A 15,644-nucleotide genomic window follows, 5' to 3' on the forward strand; every position below is an offset into this window, starting at 1 on the left:
CCACCAGAGTTCTGACCAGGCCTCCTGCTTGACTGCTCTGCGCACACATCCCCAACCAGGCTGGAAACCACAACCCAGAGAGCTTGGGTTGCTGTGGGGCCACCAGATTCTTCCTCTGCCCTGGGATACCCAAAAACAGTCCCTCTCCTCCCAGGTGGAGGGAGCAGGGGTGTCAAGAGAGGAAGGGAGATGGCCTGTCCATAGCCTTTAAACATTTTAATGAAAGCCTGTGGTGCGGAAGGAGAGAGAGAGTTAGTGCCAACCCTTGTGGAGCATGCTGGCCCTGGCTAAATATGTGGCTGCAGCTCCCAGCCCTGAACTGCAGGCAGCAGATGAGTCTCTTCCAGGCAGAGAGTGTTAAGAGTTGCAAGACTGGATTGATGCTGTTTCATTCCCACCAGACCTAATGGGGGGCCGGGGGTGCACATGCCATCTCCCACTCCCTATCCCTTTTCTGTGGGCACCAAGTAACCCTGCTCAGCCTGCAGGGGTGGTAGGGAAGGGGAGCAAGGTGAAGCGAAGGAGGACTGGGGACAGAAGGAGCAGGACCCCATATAATGGCAGAATCATAGAATACTAGAACTGGAAGGGATTTCCAGTGGTCATCACGTCCAATCCCCTGCCCTCCAAGCACCATTATCATCCCTGCTAAATATTTATCCATTTTTAAAGATTTCCAACGACGAAGACCCTACAGCCATCCATGGCAAGAGGCTTTGGAGGATCCAAAAGTTCTCTGTGGCCAGGGCCCACAATAAATCTTGATCTGCCTCTGCCCTTGAGAAATACACTTTTACTCTTTGTCTCAGATTCCTCAGGGTTTTTTTTTTTGTTTGTTTTTTTGGGGGCAGGGGGAGGTGACAGTGTTTACAAGCTAGGATCATCCCCTTACTCGCTTGTGAGAGCTCCCTAAGCAGTTGGGTCATCCATATGAATGCATCCAGTATGTACCCTCAAGTGTTTGTCAAGGAGTAGAGGTATCTGAGGCTTTTATTCTTTTTCCTGCCCTGTGCTGGCAGCTCACATTGGCTTCCTCCAATACACATAGATAAATATTGCTACATTTAGTAACTTGGGTTATATCTGAAGTAATTTAATATTGAAGGAAATCATGTAATTCATACCCATCACAAAGTCCCTAACCTGCATTCCCTGAACTTCACAGAGAATGTCTAATCCACATTTAGGTGATGGGACACAAAAATGTCTAATGCAGGGCAGCTATTTTGGGTATGTAGCTGGACAAGGTGAGGAAAAAGAGTAGGTATTAAGTCAGATTGACTGACTAAATTCAGCAAGAGGTTGAGGGTGGTCGTCTGAATCCAGAAGGGCTTTAAGAACTGGGATTGAATCCAGAGACTAATGTGTTCAAGAGACCAGTACGGTGAGTCAGCTAACTTTAAGAAGTGAATTTTGATGTGTTTGGCATGTTTTCTGTTTTTGACGGTAGAATTTTTGTTCAGTCTGAGTATTTTCTTCACTGAAAGCAAAGTTTAAAACAGTGAATTAACCGAGAGTATATTAGTAACTAACAAATTACAAGCGCCCATGATGAACTATAGCAATACTCCTTGTGAGCCACACTGTGCAGCAGGCTTCATAAACCTGTTACTTCCAGAACATTTCCCTATCCAGATAAACTAGTTTCTCACACATGCAGCATTCCTTAACCGAATAGAATGAACTCAGAAAATTCTGTAAGATACACTATGCATGCGTAGTGTGTGCATGAATAGTGTATGATCCTTAGAAGGTCTATGTTCTGCAGCAAGAATAGGGGATTCCATGGAACCTATTGAAACAGAATGCAGGATCTGTGAAGTTTGTAGTAATTTTACCCCAAAGAAGTTCTTACTGAATCAAATATGACTGAGTTCAATTTTATATTGCCTCATTAGAGTTCTGCAGAATATTGCAGTGAAAGTGTACAATTACATTATAGAACTTGTTGAGAAAGAGGCAAAGGCTTCAGCAATATGTCAGAGAGCGATGCAGCTTTGGCATCCAAAACTTATGGGGTGAAAAACACAGTTTATTGCTCGAACACCATTTAATGTGTTGGTTTAAAACTGATCAGCATGACCCTGTTTACATATAAATTTGTATGATCAGATTGCAGAAGGACCACCCCTCTAAAAGGAAATGGAACACAATAAAGCTCTTGTTTGTCCATCTGTGAAGACTGTAAACACCATTGTACCAATTCTCCATTGTTGACATTCAGGTGGTTCTCTGCTATGACGAGCATATGTGGGAAGGAGGGGTTGGGAGTAAAAAAAAGCTTGGTTTTGCAACCACCACTCTGCAAAACTGGAAATACAGCAAACCTTCAATTTAACAGACTAATGGGGGTTGGGGGGGGGGGAGAGGAGCGTCTGTTAATGCCAAAAATCCATTAAATCCCAATCTGCAGGACTGTAGGCACCTTAAAAGGTGCACTAGGGAGCTCTCCATCTGGGACTTGGTAGGAATGCAACTGGCTCAGGAGAGAGCGCTCAGCAGCCGGCTTTTTGTGCTCTTAGCTCCTCTGGCTGCTTCTCCAGCTCAGGCAGCCCCAGCTGCTCTGGCGGTCCCAGTGGCCCCAGATACTGTGGCGGGCTCCTCCAGCCCTGGCCGCCCCAGACCCAGCAGCTCTGCTGAGTCACAGGCATTTATTTTTGGGGACGGTGGTGTGGCAGACAGAGTCTGTTGTTTCTGAAGTCTGTTAAATCGGAGTCCATTAAATCAAGGGTTTTACTGTATACAAGGCCCTGTTAAATCAAGGACAGATAGCAACAGAACCCTCTGCTGGGTAGTAGTATTCTCTGTTAACTGCAGTTCTCTCAACTACAGCCTACTAAGCACTGGATACCCTCTACCTCTGTAATGGAAAGAAATGTTCCCTGTAATTTTTCCACCTATGCATAGAATAAATTTTATTTGCACAGATGCATGTGTGGATGTGCCCATCATTAGAAACATATGCTGCTGGCTGTGAGCATGCTGCTAATCATCTGGGCAGCACTGAAATCTCTTGTGGATGGTCATACAAGTGCTCAGCTTACAAGGAGCACCAATAGGAAGTATTTTATCCTCTCTCCTTGTTCTCCACATACATAGCATTTCTGAACAACATTTCATAGCACAATTACTGGTCTGAAATATTCAGTGCACGATCCAGTCAATTAATAATGGGAGTTACAATGAAAACCATGAAAACCTTGAGTTTTAGCAGAAGTTTCAACACCTGCTGAAATAAAAGTTGAGTATGGGCACATATTCGGCTATACTGATAAGCAAAAATACTTCCAACTTTTCACAAAACATTAAAATTTTCCATTTCAAAACATGGCACTTGTTTGGATGAGTATAAAATTCTGTTTTGCTCAAGAAAAGGATGTGGGCTGTATCAGTCAAAGTCAATCAAAAATGCTGGAATGCACTCTCTTGGCAAGGCTCCAGAGACAAACATTAGAGCAGAGCTATGACAGAAGTTTGTAATACAAAAGTCTCCTTCAAGACACTAATTATGGGGCCTGAATGCTTCCAGATGCTTACAAGGCTTTAGCCAGCAATATACCAAAAACCAGATTACTAAATAATCAACTGTCTAAAAATGTAGCACTTAGGTTCCTGGTACAGAATTGGTTGGAAACCATATTATGTTTTAGATAGTAAGCTTTTGGATAAAGCTTACTATCTAAAACAATCTGTGATCAAGTACAGAGTTCATTATTACCCAAGAGTGTAAGAGTCCATATTTTGACAGCGTTAGAAAATACCAACTGAATACCATAGTGCTGAGGAAAAAAAACATGAAGTTTACACAACCCTCATCACTGTCTGTTGTCCTCTCATATCTAAAGTTGATATCAGAACTTTTCTTCATTCTTCAACAGTATCTGTACTGCAGACTTCAACAAAAATACACTTCCAATGTTTCTGGAAGGAGTGTTCTGTGGCCAAGCTCTTTTTTAAAAGGCACATTAAAAATTTTCAGCATGTTTAATATGGCAATAAAAATGCTGGAAGCTAGAGTCCTGCGAGCTAGTAGGGAATCTTTCAAAGATATTACTTACCACAAACATAGCAAGAGACTGAAAAAGTTACTTAAAAAAAAAAAAAAGCTTAATTTTGTTGGTAGCCAAACTCCCCAGAAAAGTGTTAACTGGCTTGTACATTGTAACAAGAAAGGTGGAAATCAGGCTGTTGCTGCCTCCTGCTGCAACATAAAAAGCCAGTTTACACCTCAAATGTCATTTTAAAATGTGCCAGTAAAAGGGTAAACTGAATTTGAAGATTTATAATATACTAAAATTAGCCTGAGTAATCAAGGTCTCAATATTTCTCCCCAATTCTTCAGTAAGGTACATCATAAAATGACTGGCACTTTTAAGATGGTGTGGGATGCAGTGAATATGGACTGATCACCTGCTGCCCTATTGGACTTGGGAGCAGACACTTGGGCCTTATGAAACAGGGAGAGCTGCAGGTAGTTGTTGGCAGATGTCTCCAGACACTGAAAGGATTCAGAATGATCTTGCAAAGCCTTACGTTAACAGAGGGGAAAGCCTATGGAATGGCTATACTTAATCTAAAAAGGGGTTCGCTGGGTTTAAAAATCTTTGATTGCACTTTTTAGATTTTAAATGGAAACTCCTGGGTTACCTGTTTTTATTTTTATTTTAAAAATGACCATACTGCAAGCAAAAGGGTCTGTCTTTCTGCTTTTTCAGAGCCTCAGGGAGGTAAGCCTGAACTCAGTTGAAGCTAGAAGGAACACTAGTAATGGAGAAATAGCTCTGCTAGTCTGTATTTGATCAAAACAAAACAAAAACAAAAAAAAAGATAGCACTTTAAAGACTAACAAAATAATTTATTAGGTGATGAGCTTTTGTGGGACAAACCAACTTCTACAGATCTATATCCTGACCGAACAGCCTCATTAATCTAAAGCACCGACATCCAAAAATTGTTATCAGATAGAAGAGCAGAAAGATGGGGGTGAGGAAGTTTAAGTATTAGGTCAAATATCAAACTATGTGAAGGAGTCCTTATAATGGGTCAGGTAATTGCTGTCCCTATTCAAACCAAATGTTAATGTGTCAAATTTGAATATGAATGTTAGTTCTGAACAATCTCTCTGTAGATGGTTAAGTGTCTTTTCTCCAAAGCACAAACGCTCAGGTCGTTAAAAGAATGGCCCACTCCACTGAAGTCCTGGCTGACAGGTTTGCATATTTGGAGATTTTTGATGCCTGCTCTGTGCTCATGCATTCTTTGGCAAAGCCTGTTTGCAGTTTGCCCAATATACACAGTGTGTGGGCATTGCTGGCACATGATGGCATATATGATATTAGCTGAGGAACAGGAGAATGTGTCCCTGATTCTGTAATTAATATGGTTAGGTCCAGTGATGTTATCTCCAGAACAGATATGTGGACAAAGTTGGCAATGGGGCTTGCGGTAAAGAAGAGTTCCGGGATTAGTATTATTGTGGTATAGCCTGTGGTTGCTCGTGAGAATCCTCATCAGGTTAGGAGGTTTTCTAAAGGAGAAAACAAGCCTGTCAGCTGGAGCCTTCTAGAAGGAAGACTGCTCGTTTAAATCTATTTTTGCGAGACTCTAGGGCATATGCTACACTTGATCTTAGCCAAACCCCAGAAGGGGAATGCTTTGAATATCTGAACTGTGTGGATACCAAAGGACGGTAAGTGAAGGAGAAACGAGGGAGGCCTCAGCAGAGCCACACTCACCACAACTGGGTACTAATGGACATGCATGCCATTTTGATAAGGTGCAGTGTGTTTCAGATTTGTCTTTTTAATGTTGACAGTGTCCTGAGGTTCCATTCTACTAGCTACTATACAAACAAGTAAAGTTATCTAGTCCAGAGGCACACCCTGACATTTACTTTGCCACAGCAGTTGGCTTTGAAGTACAAAAGGCTTTCCCATGGCTAAGGTAGAATAGTTTTTTGACCCCACATAGTGCTACAAGGGGATAGACTACCTTTCCAAACAACACCATTACTTATCCAAACTGGTGCTTTCCCCTCTCCCCCACACCTCACAACAGTTGCAATGGTCAATATAACAGTATAGCAATCATACACATTCAGAAGCCCCTTCCCGCTATGCTGCATTTCCTTAAAAGGGGACATGATTTTGTATGATCTTATGAGCTCTAGCCTTAATGAACTTCACAAGAGACTTCCTACAGGTTTTCCAGTTTATTTTCAAGACCTATTTATGGTCTCTTCAGACACTGTTCTAGTTCTCTGCACCATGTGGGATCCTCAGCCTAATAACTGTGGTAGATTTTTTCCCTATTTTAGTCCCTTAAAACAGAACATTAGTAGACAGAACTAGTACTTCAAAAATTTTAACAAGAGTGGGATTTCTAGAAAGACCTCAAAGTGTCAGAAGTCTTACACATAAGTCTTGCCTCCACCCAGGGTACTGAACTCTCTAAGCACAACAGGTATCTATGCAGCTGTACTGTATTGCAGCATATACCAGAAACTGACCACTCCAATGGGGCTGTCCAATTCTACAGATCCACCCTTAGGGAAGCTGAACTGGCATTTTCAAGAAGTTATCTGACAGCTCCAACTACCCTCCCAGCAAATATTTCTCCCAGGTAGTGATGGAAAAAGAAAAAATATTTATGTTTCCTTCCACCCCCTCCCCAAATTGTTGTTTTCCCCCCACCTATAGTTTTAAATAGGAAATTTTCTGACATTCTTAAGAAAACCCAAGTTGAGCTCTTCTCTGAAGTCACTGATATTTATAACTCAAACTCTAGCTTCGTGAATCATTTTGGAAGCTAGAAACAGATTTGAAAGCCTATTACATGCAACAACTATTTTACCAGTCTGCCTCTCCCTCAGTAAAGCATTGGGTACAAAAAACATGAGGGCTGTGTCTACACTTGCATTCCTCTTTCAAAAGATATGCAAATGAGGGAAATCAAAAATGCAAATGAGGTGCAGATTTGCATATCTGGCACCTCATTTGCCTATTCTTATTTCAAAAGAAGAAAACCAGTGTAGATGCTGCTCTTTTGAAAGTAAACCCCATCTTCGAAAGAATCTTTCTTCCCATAAAAAAAGGAAAGCACTTGCAACCCCTTCCAGCTTGGTATAGTTAGCAAACTTTCCCTGTGAGAGAGAGACTCTGACATGGACTGACTGTGTGCTGCAGTGCATAAATGGGTGTATCAGAGGGGGAGCCATGTTAGTCTGTATCCACAAAAAAACAACAAGAAGTTCTGTGGCACCTTCCAGACTAACAGATATATTGGAGCATAAGCATTCATGGGCAAACTAGTTATGTGCGTAGTGACAGTGTGTGCTGGCTGCTGCTGAGTACATTCTTGAGAGAAGCCACCCTGTGTTTCTTTAAGGTAAATCTGTCCTGTTCAGTTCTCTCCTTCCGCCTCAGCTCTGTACTCCTGAGTGAAACACTTACCATCCATGTTTCAGACTGGAGCAGCACTGTTGTGTCTCCCCCTCTCCTCCATCTCAGAACAGGGATCGTACACAGAGACAGGGGAACATCCTGACTTCAGCACTACTCTCTCCCTCCCCCCACCCCTGGCCCCCCATCAGCACAGTCAGCAGGAGAATCCTAGGAGCAACTCTGCTGCAAACAGAACGAGGTGGGGGAGGGACAGCTGAGAACACACTGCTGGCTATATATATGCATGTTCTGCTAGTCAGCTGGGCAGGCCAGAGACAAAATGATCATCAGGCCAGATCCAGACCTGGGGCTGATTTTGCCCACCCCTGCTGTAGCAAGCCAGATCTCACTTTGTGCCTTGGTCTGTCTAATTCTGTCCCTACTTACTAGTATCTTTCATAATTTAAAACTAGTTTCCTCATTTTGTAAAGCTTCTTATTTTTAGATCAAATAGTAACTCTTCCTAACAAACTTGAGCACAGGGCCTAGAGAACCCACCACTCAGAGCCAAGACAGGCACAAGGTCATCTATTTGAACCAAGGCAGATGTAAGAGTGGTAGGCAACCCATTTGATCTGAAGCTAAAGAACCAGGGAGTTAGCAAACACTGAAAGGGGACAGAGTCTTTGAGGGGTCTCCAGGGTGCTGCCCCCATAGGGGCTACACCAAAGGGTCAGAAGGACCATTTAAAGTACTTCATTAAAAAAGGAAAGCAACAGAGATCCAGGAGGAGCAAAGAAACTGGGAAAGAAAGCCACCACCAAAGTACAGGGGAAGAGGTTAATTCCAGCTAAGAGAAATGGGAAACATTGTTATAAAATGGGAGAGCTGGTCTCCCTTAGGCAAGCATTACCTTTGTCTGAAAGAGAAGCCCAATACGTGTTCTGACCAGAGAATAAAGCTTAAAAAAAATAGCTAGATGGCCTGGACTGCTAGACGACTGCACTCACAACTAGGTGGGATAAGGTGAAAAATGAGAATTTGACTCCTAGGATCTGGAATAGTGACAGACAGATCCAGCTCTGGAAGTGATGCGTTCGTATATCAGGAAGCCAGAGATAGAAATCCAGTTCCAGAGGAGTTAGTTAACATATCTGACTGTATTAGAATTTCAGCTACACCCACATTTTAACCAGAGAAGCTGGAGAAGAAACTGAAATTGGTATCAAGTCTGGGAACAGAGGACAAAAAGTTATTTATGCTCTGAAGTGGAAGTGCAGAATACGAAAGGAAGGTCTGTAGTCAAGCAATTTCTTTAAAGAGGTGAGGGGGAAGAGCGCAGAAATTTGCCAGTCAGCAGAGCAGATTCACAGACCCACAGCTCCTGTTGATCTGGGTGCTCCATTCTTAGCTGGGGGGCTGCTACTCAATTCCACCCACACCCCAAACACACACACCTAGCATACATAGCTACGCCAGCATAAGTCTAACAAAGGCCAAGCCTCAAACAGCAAAAGCAGCTCAGCTTACATCCTTGAAAGCAATCCCTGCTTCTCAAAATGTTAACTCAGAATCTCTTGCTCTCTCTAGATCAACCCCTCTCCCCACTGAAGGTATGCATTTTAGATTCCCCACTCAATTTTTAGAAGATACGAGATGACTGTTCTTCATTAATCTATATTCTCCCCCTTCTAAGAGGTGGTCCAGGGAGGAACTGAAAGTCCTTAATTATTGGCCAGTTTTCAGCATCTTAACCTTTCATACCCCATCTTGGCTTCCCCTCCCATCTCCCAGGCAGCTAACTTTGTCATAAAAGGTATTACTTATTAGTAAGAGGCCCAGACCCTCGATAGAGCTTCTTAGAAAGGAAGCAAAATAAACTGAGGAAAGAGATAGTTATCAGTACCTACTCAAATTGACAGCTCTTTATTCCCTACTGCCTCTAAAGGTGTCTGAATCATATGCTAAGGTATGCATTTAAAAATGACAAAAACCATCTCATGTCATGCACTTGTATGAAATGTGGTTTTTAAACTCTGGCCAATTTGACCACAAGGACCTGTAACTATGAATGCAATCTTGTGATTCTTTCCTGCCATGCCTCTGACCTTTGATGAGAGCTCATTTGACCAGCTAAGTTCTTCCTTTACACCAGAAATGCATCTATGGGAGTTCTTCAGGGTTCAGGTCTTAAGCTTTCTCTTGCCACAACTAGCATTTGCTCTGTTTTTGCCAATATACCTGTAAATACTCACTTGAGCAAGCAAATGCGTGTTTGACTCAATACAATTCATTTAAGAGATTAACATAAAAATACTGTTCTTGAGCAAGCAGAACATCCATCAAGTGAGGCGCCCTTCTAATTTGAACCTCTAATCCACCACTATTAAACTGCAGTACCATAGTGATCCCAACTCATCTCTCCAAACTGAACGTTACTGCAGCAGCCACTTTCTAGAATTATGATGTGGCTCCTAAAGTCTTGCTAACAATCCAGTTGTGACTGTCTATAGTATTATGGTAACTACCAGTCTTTCCTGAAAGATGCACGCTTAGGTAGCCACCCAGGAGAAATTCAAATGACACACTGCTGATCAGTAGAGCCCCCACAGCCAGCAGCACATGTCTCTAATGGTGCTTCACATACACATAAAATTTGTTCTGCACATGGCTGGAAAAGTTAGAGGGAACATTGGTTCCAACTTTTACAAGTCTATGATAAATTTTGTACGAAGTGTGCAGGGAGAGGGGTCATTTGAAAACTCGATCTGCTGAATACTGTCCTGACAAACTGTGTGTAGCAATACTGCATGAGTAGTTATTAGATTATATAGCATATCACTATTAGAACATGCTTCAGAGTTAAGACAGGTGGGTCCAAACCAGTTTTTCCAGAGACCGACACTAGCACCTCAGTATTAAGAGCGAACATTGGCTCATACAGCCATTTTTCAGCAATGTGAAAGTGTAAACAAAATAAATTTAGATTGCATCATAGGTACATTTCAAATAATGGGCCATGTCACTGCGACTCGGCAAGGATGTTTCTCTCTAGCATAGGAAATCAAGTTAAAGGAGCATCAAAAAAACTTCACCTCTTCTCATGACAACCCTATGAATGGGTTGGCGGGAAGCAGTGCCTGACTGAAAGGAAATCCAGCTAGAGAATATAAACTTGAGGTGAAAGATACTTGCTTCAAATTTTATTAGCTTGTTAAACAGGGAAAACACAAGCTAACTGCTAAACTTTATATCTTTCATGCCAATTCTAACAGTTATGCCTTATGTACATTTACTTAAATACCTTTCTATAGTTAGTAAGCTTCATTGTTTTTATGAATCCAGCCTGTGTTCAAATTGAAGTGTTTGGGAAACTCCACTGGAGACAGCAAGGCTGGTGCATAATCATTTTCCTTTGTTGCAATGACTGACTTACTACGAGTGTGTACTTTCCAGGAGAGTAATGTGTCGTACAAGACACACATTTCTGAAGTCAAGGCAGGACTTCAAACTTGCAGGTGTTGACCTGTCTGTAATTCATGAGTGACTGGGAGAGCATTCCTTTATTCAGGAGGGAGTGATTTTATCTGCTAGTGCCAATGTATGAGCAGGACTGGGAAGAGTGACTATTCACAGCAGAGCAGTGAAAAAAGCACTGTAGGTTAGAGAGTTAAGGAGGCACGGCTGTTCAACAGTCCAGGCTGTACCTTGGGGAATGCCACACCAATTTTAGAGTCAGACTCAATGGTTAGATTAGATTGCAGAATGAAAACAAGAAAGCACCTTTTTTAGATGTAGATGAAACAAACTATAGCAATTACAAACAAATCACATAAGACTTCATTTACTGGTTGGTTTACATAGGGAAGTGTTATTTTAATTTAGCGCCCATTAGTGTTTCACCTCACTACAATATCTAAACAAGAAAGTGACAGGTTCTCTGCTTTATCCTCAAATGGCTCATGTCTACATCTGATGTTTGAGTACTCACATAAGAGTTTGCTTTGAGATTTAAATGACACTGTGGACAGACAAACTAAGACTTTAGTTACCTCAGATTTCTCTGCAATCAATCTTATTTCCATCCTAATCATAAGAATCTAATTTTAGCTGTAAATTAGTTTGAGGCATTCCAGGAGTAAGTTCCACTGAGCTGGTTTCCCTTAGGAGTCTCCCTTCCACTAACACAAACACTAGCCTTCAGTATAGACAGTTTACAAATGAATACGTGTAAGTTGTGTCAGTGAGCTACTAGATACTAAGAAGTTTATCTACATATTAGAAATGGCTTGACTGAGAACTGAAACATTCATGTTAAGTTTGTTGATTAAGACGAGCTCTAGGAGAGATCATACAAAGAAAAAAAAATATTTACCATACTAAGTCACATATTTAATCAGATGTTTTGTCATTAAAGAAAAAAAAAAATAGTATAGTAGATGTTGATGATACTCTGACTTGGCAAGGGACTATGCAATTGATTTGCCCAAAAGAGAGATATGACAAGGAGTCACTTATTGTACTTCCACAGACCTTCATTCAACATTGACCCTTTTGTTTTATTTCATCAAGAGGCATCAATAGCTGTGTTATTTCTGATTCCAGAGCAAGATGGTTGGAAATAGAAAATGAAACATCTAGCTCATCGCCAATTCATAAGAGACCATTATCTTATTGGTTTATTTTAAGCACAGAATTCCTGGCACACTATGTTGATATAAGAGTCCAAAAAAAGAAATTATGCTTTCCTCACCTCTTTCCAACTATATTATTTAAAGATATGATGATAACTTGCTTTAACTTGGCTAGCTGTACATTAAACAAGGTAATCTGCTCATTCATGCACATTATTATTGGCAATTTGTTGACATAGGATTATATAATCTTTCTAGTCAGGTCAAACTAGTTGTTAACAATATCAGAGACAAATGTTTTAAACTAGGTTCTATGAGCAAAACACGGAGATGGCCATTTCACATTCTATCTTTAATTAACCCGTAATTATATCTAGCTAATACTTGCAGCAGTATTTTAGTCCAAAAGTTATTATTTATACTACACGATAGTGATTAAGAGATGCTAAGTAAAACACAATGTAACTAAGAGTCCCTGCCCAAAACACTGTGTACTCAGATAGGAAATGGTTTAAGCTTAAAGTCATCAAAATAAAATCCACCTCCTCCTTTGCATTTTTAAAGGAATGAAGTTGATTAATTATTTCTAGGTTAGCAAACATTAAATTTTCCTGTACAGGAAATCAATGTCCAATACTTACATAGATGAGTCCAGAGTAATACCGATCCTTCAAATTATGTAATACAGATGCTTCATTTAAGCAGGTTAATTCCGCCATGTCTTCCACTTTAGAGAACTTGGGGGGGTTCATCTTCTGAATGTCATCCTTGTTGACCATTGCTTTCTTTCCGTTCTCTGCCAGTTCAACCAACACTTCATCTCCTCTTTCCTCCTTGATGCTGGCTGCCTCAAAACCATGGCGTTCTGAAGGAATCCACACCAGTTTTTTAGCAGTCCAATCAGCCTGGGTGGCAGGGTTGTAGATCACAGCTCTATCCACAAAGAGATACCTCTCTGGATCTTCCTGTCCAGACCTCTGCGCCATTGTAAATGGAGGTGTCCACTAGCATTCACCTTGTTAGATGGAGAAAAGGTAGGTCAGTCACTGGTTCACAGTTTACTTCAAAACTAACAATTAAACATATCACAGTGGCTAATCCACAAATTAAGTTGGATACCTACTAGGAATACTACCTCTACAAAACATTCTGATGCCACTTATCAAGTGGCTAGTTTAAAGGAGGTCATTCCCTGTCTAAAAGGTATTGCTGTATACAAATTAAAAATCACATTCAAATAAAGACTGGGGGGCACTCATTTATAAAGGGCTGGGAAAGAGTATAGGGTGCCTTTTTTTTTTTTTTCCTTTTTTAAAAACTGTACATACCAAAAATGCAAACCAAGGAAGATGATAATATCTAGCTCTTGCAGAACAGCTTTCACCAGTAGATCACAAAACCTTTATATTCTTTAATGAAGGCAAAGACACAACAACCCTATCGTGTACATGGTTGTGCAAAAACAAGAGTATAAAAGAAACAGCAGATTTAATACAGGTTTGCCAAGAGGTACTGTAAAAAAGTACTGCAATAGTAATTTAAATAAAGAACCAGCTTATTTTTCTGTGCAGCAAATATCTGGTTTTCATTAAGTGGTCCAAAGAAAACTCCAAAGCAGTAAGACCACGTAAGTTAGGCTAAAAAACACTGACTACCAAGAGGATTTTCCTTGAGATATGAACTTCGCATTTTTTTAAAAAACACACCCAACACCACATAACCACTGCTAGCATTCTTTCTGAAAGCAGATCAGACTTATCATGGTTTTACTTTCAGTCATTTCTAGAGGCAAACAGGAGGTATGATCCTGTTTTAAAGGTTTCCAATAAGCAAATGTTATTATATCAAAAGGGTGTTGAGGTACAAAATGTAATAAAACAGTTTCTTAATCAGTTCTCATACAACTGAGAGAAGATACTACGGAAAGTTCTCAGGTATTTCATTTATACTCATCTCTCACCCATTAACAAGTAAATGCAACCAACAGCCACAAAAACAATTCCATCTATTTGATTAAGAACTCCCAAAATGCAATTTGATTATGTTTAATCACTTGAAAGCAGAGAGGTTTGACCTGATGTCTTTTTCTTATACTTAAAGAAATCTGAATTCTCACTACATAGGCTGTCTACACTAGAGGGTTTAGTCAACAAAAATGTCAGTTTTGTCCACAAAACCCAGGGAGCATCCAGATTCCCAACGCTTTTAGACAGTAAATCGACAGAACACAGCACTTTCATTGACAGTCTTACGGTGCTCCCCACGAAGCATAATGCCTCTGTCAACAGAAAGCCAGTCTGGACATTCTGACATTATCAACAGAGAGGGCTTCCAGAACACCAGGCAGCCCTGCCTGCTGTGCTTCCAGCCGGCTGTTTTGTTGAGTGTAACCAGGCAGGCCAGAATCTCCATCAACAGAAGCTTTCTTGGAAGACATCTTCTGACAAAATCTGTCGACAAATTGCTGTAATCTAGACATACACTCACGTAGTATGGGTATCACTCTGTCTGGTTTTATTCATCAAAACTGTTTTAGTACATTTAGATTGTTTTTTCCAAGCATTACTCCACTGAACAATCTGTAGCTTAGCCATCCAAAAATCTGCCAAATCATGTGGTTGAAGCGGACGGCATTCAAACACTTTTTATATTATAATATGCGTTCAGAGGAAGTCTTGCAAATTATCCACCCTCAAGTGAGCATTCAATTAAGTAGGATACTAATGCCTATGTCTACAGCATGCCAGTTTGACAAACTGTTCAACACAACTAATGTAAAGCATGAGGTCATTCAATCCATCAGAGGGCTGTGAAGCAATGTACTTCATTTACTACAGATTGGCTTAATTCTGCCTCATCAGATCAAGAGCTGACCATAGCAACAACAGCTGAATTTAATGGAAGAAGCTTCCTCTGGGAGACAAATCCACCCAGAAGAAAAGTTAGAGGTGATCCCAATGACTGAAGGAGATCCATCTGATTCTTTACTTCAGCTACGAATAACAGATTACTAAACCATTCACAGTACTAGTCATTGGAAGAGACTTCCCTCTGAGTCCAAGAAGCCAGTCATGGTTGAACTTCAAGGCTGTGATTTGATGCTGCAGGTATCTTCACAACAACAAAACTTAGCTTCCCTCCAGCGTGAGGTACTCAAGTCAATAAGGTTTTACTAGAACTATGACTGCAAATTGTCTTCCATTAAAATGTATAATTTACAATCTGAATTAGTATTAGGTTCCCATGCTTGTTTGGGGTGAAAACTGAGGTTTGCAAACTGTATCACCTGGTTAAATTTATACCCAATCACTAACATGGTTTATTAGTAAAACTAAAGGGATAGAAGTTGAAAGATTAAATTTACTCCCAAAGAATAAGTGAACTAGTTCATATGAAGAATCAAATCTGTATATTAAATATTAAGACTACAAACCATTAATGGTCATTTTTCCATTTCCTGTCCTCATGGCACAGGCCTGACCCAGTTACTCAGGACAACACCAGGTTGACACAACAAGGACACCCCTAGAAAAGCCCAATATTTTTGCTTTGCCTCAATGAGGGCTCTTCCGCTAGACAGTATCAATAAGGGAGAAGACACTGAAATCCACATCCAGCTCCCACACCG

The 15,644-nt window shown here is 40.8% G+C and overlaps 1 protein-coding gene across 4 annotated transcripts in view; it reads right to left on the reverse strand.

The window, feature by feature from the left end:
• MYH10 (myosin heavy chain 10) overlaps positions 1 to 15,644 on the reverse strand; it is a 112,325-nt gene that overhangs the window by 95,868 nt on the left and 813 nt on the right. For all 4 annotated transcript variants that reach the window (XM_075014219.1, XM_075014218.1, XM_075014217.1 and 1 more), the window contains exon 2: positions 12,658 to 13,031. In XM_075014219.1, coding sequence (XP_074870320.1) covers positions 12,658 to 13,002 — 345 coding nt within the window. In that variant the 5' untranslated portion in view covers positions 13,003 to 13,031. The remainder of the gene's footprint in view (positions 1 to 12,657; positions 13,032 to 15,644) is intronic.

This window comes from Carettochelys insculpta, chromosome 20, assembly GCF_033958435.1.
Source record: "Carettochelys insculpta isolate YL-2023 chromosome 20, ASM3395843v1, whole genome shotgun sequence".
NCBI lineage: Eukaryota > Metazoa > Chordata > Testudines > Carettochelyidae > Carettochelys > Carettochelys insculpta.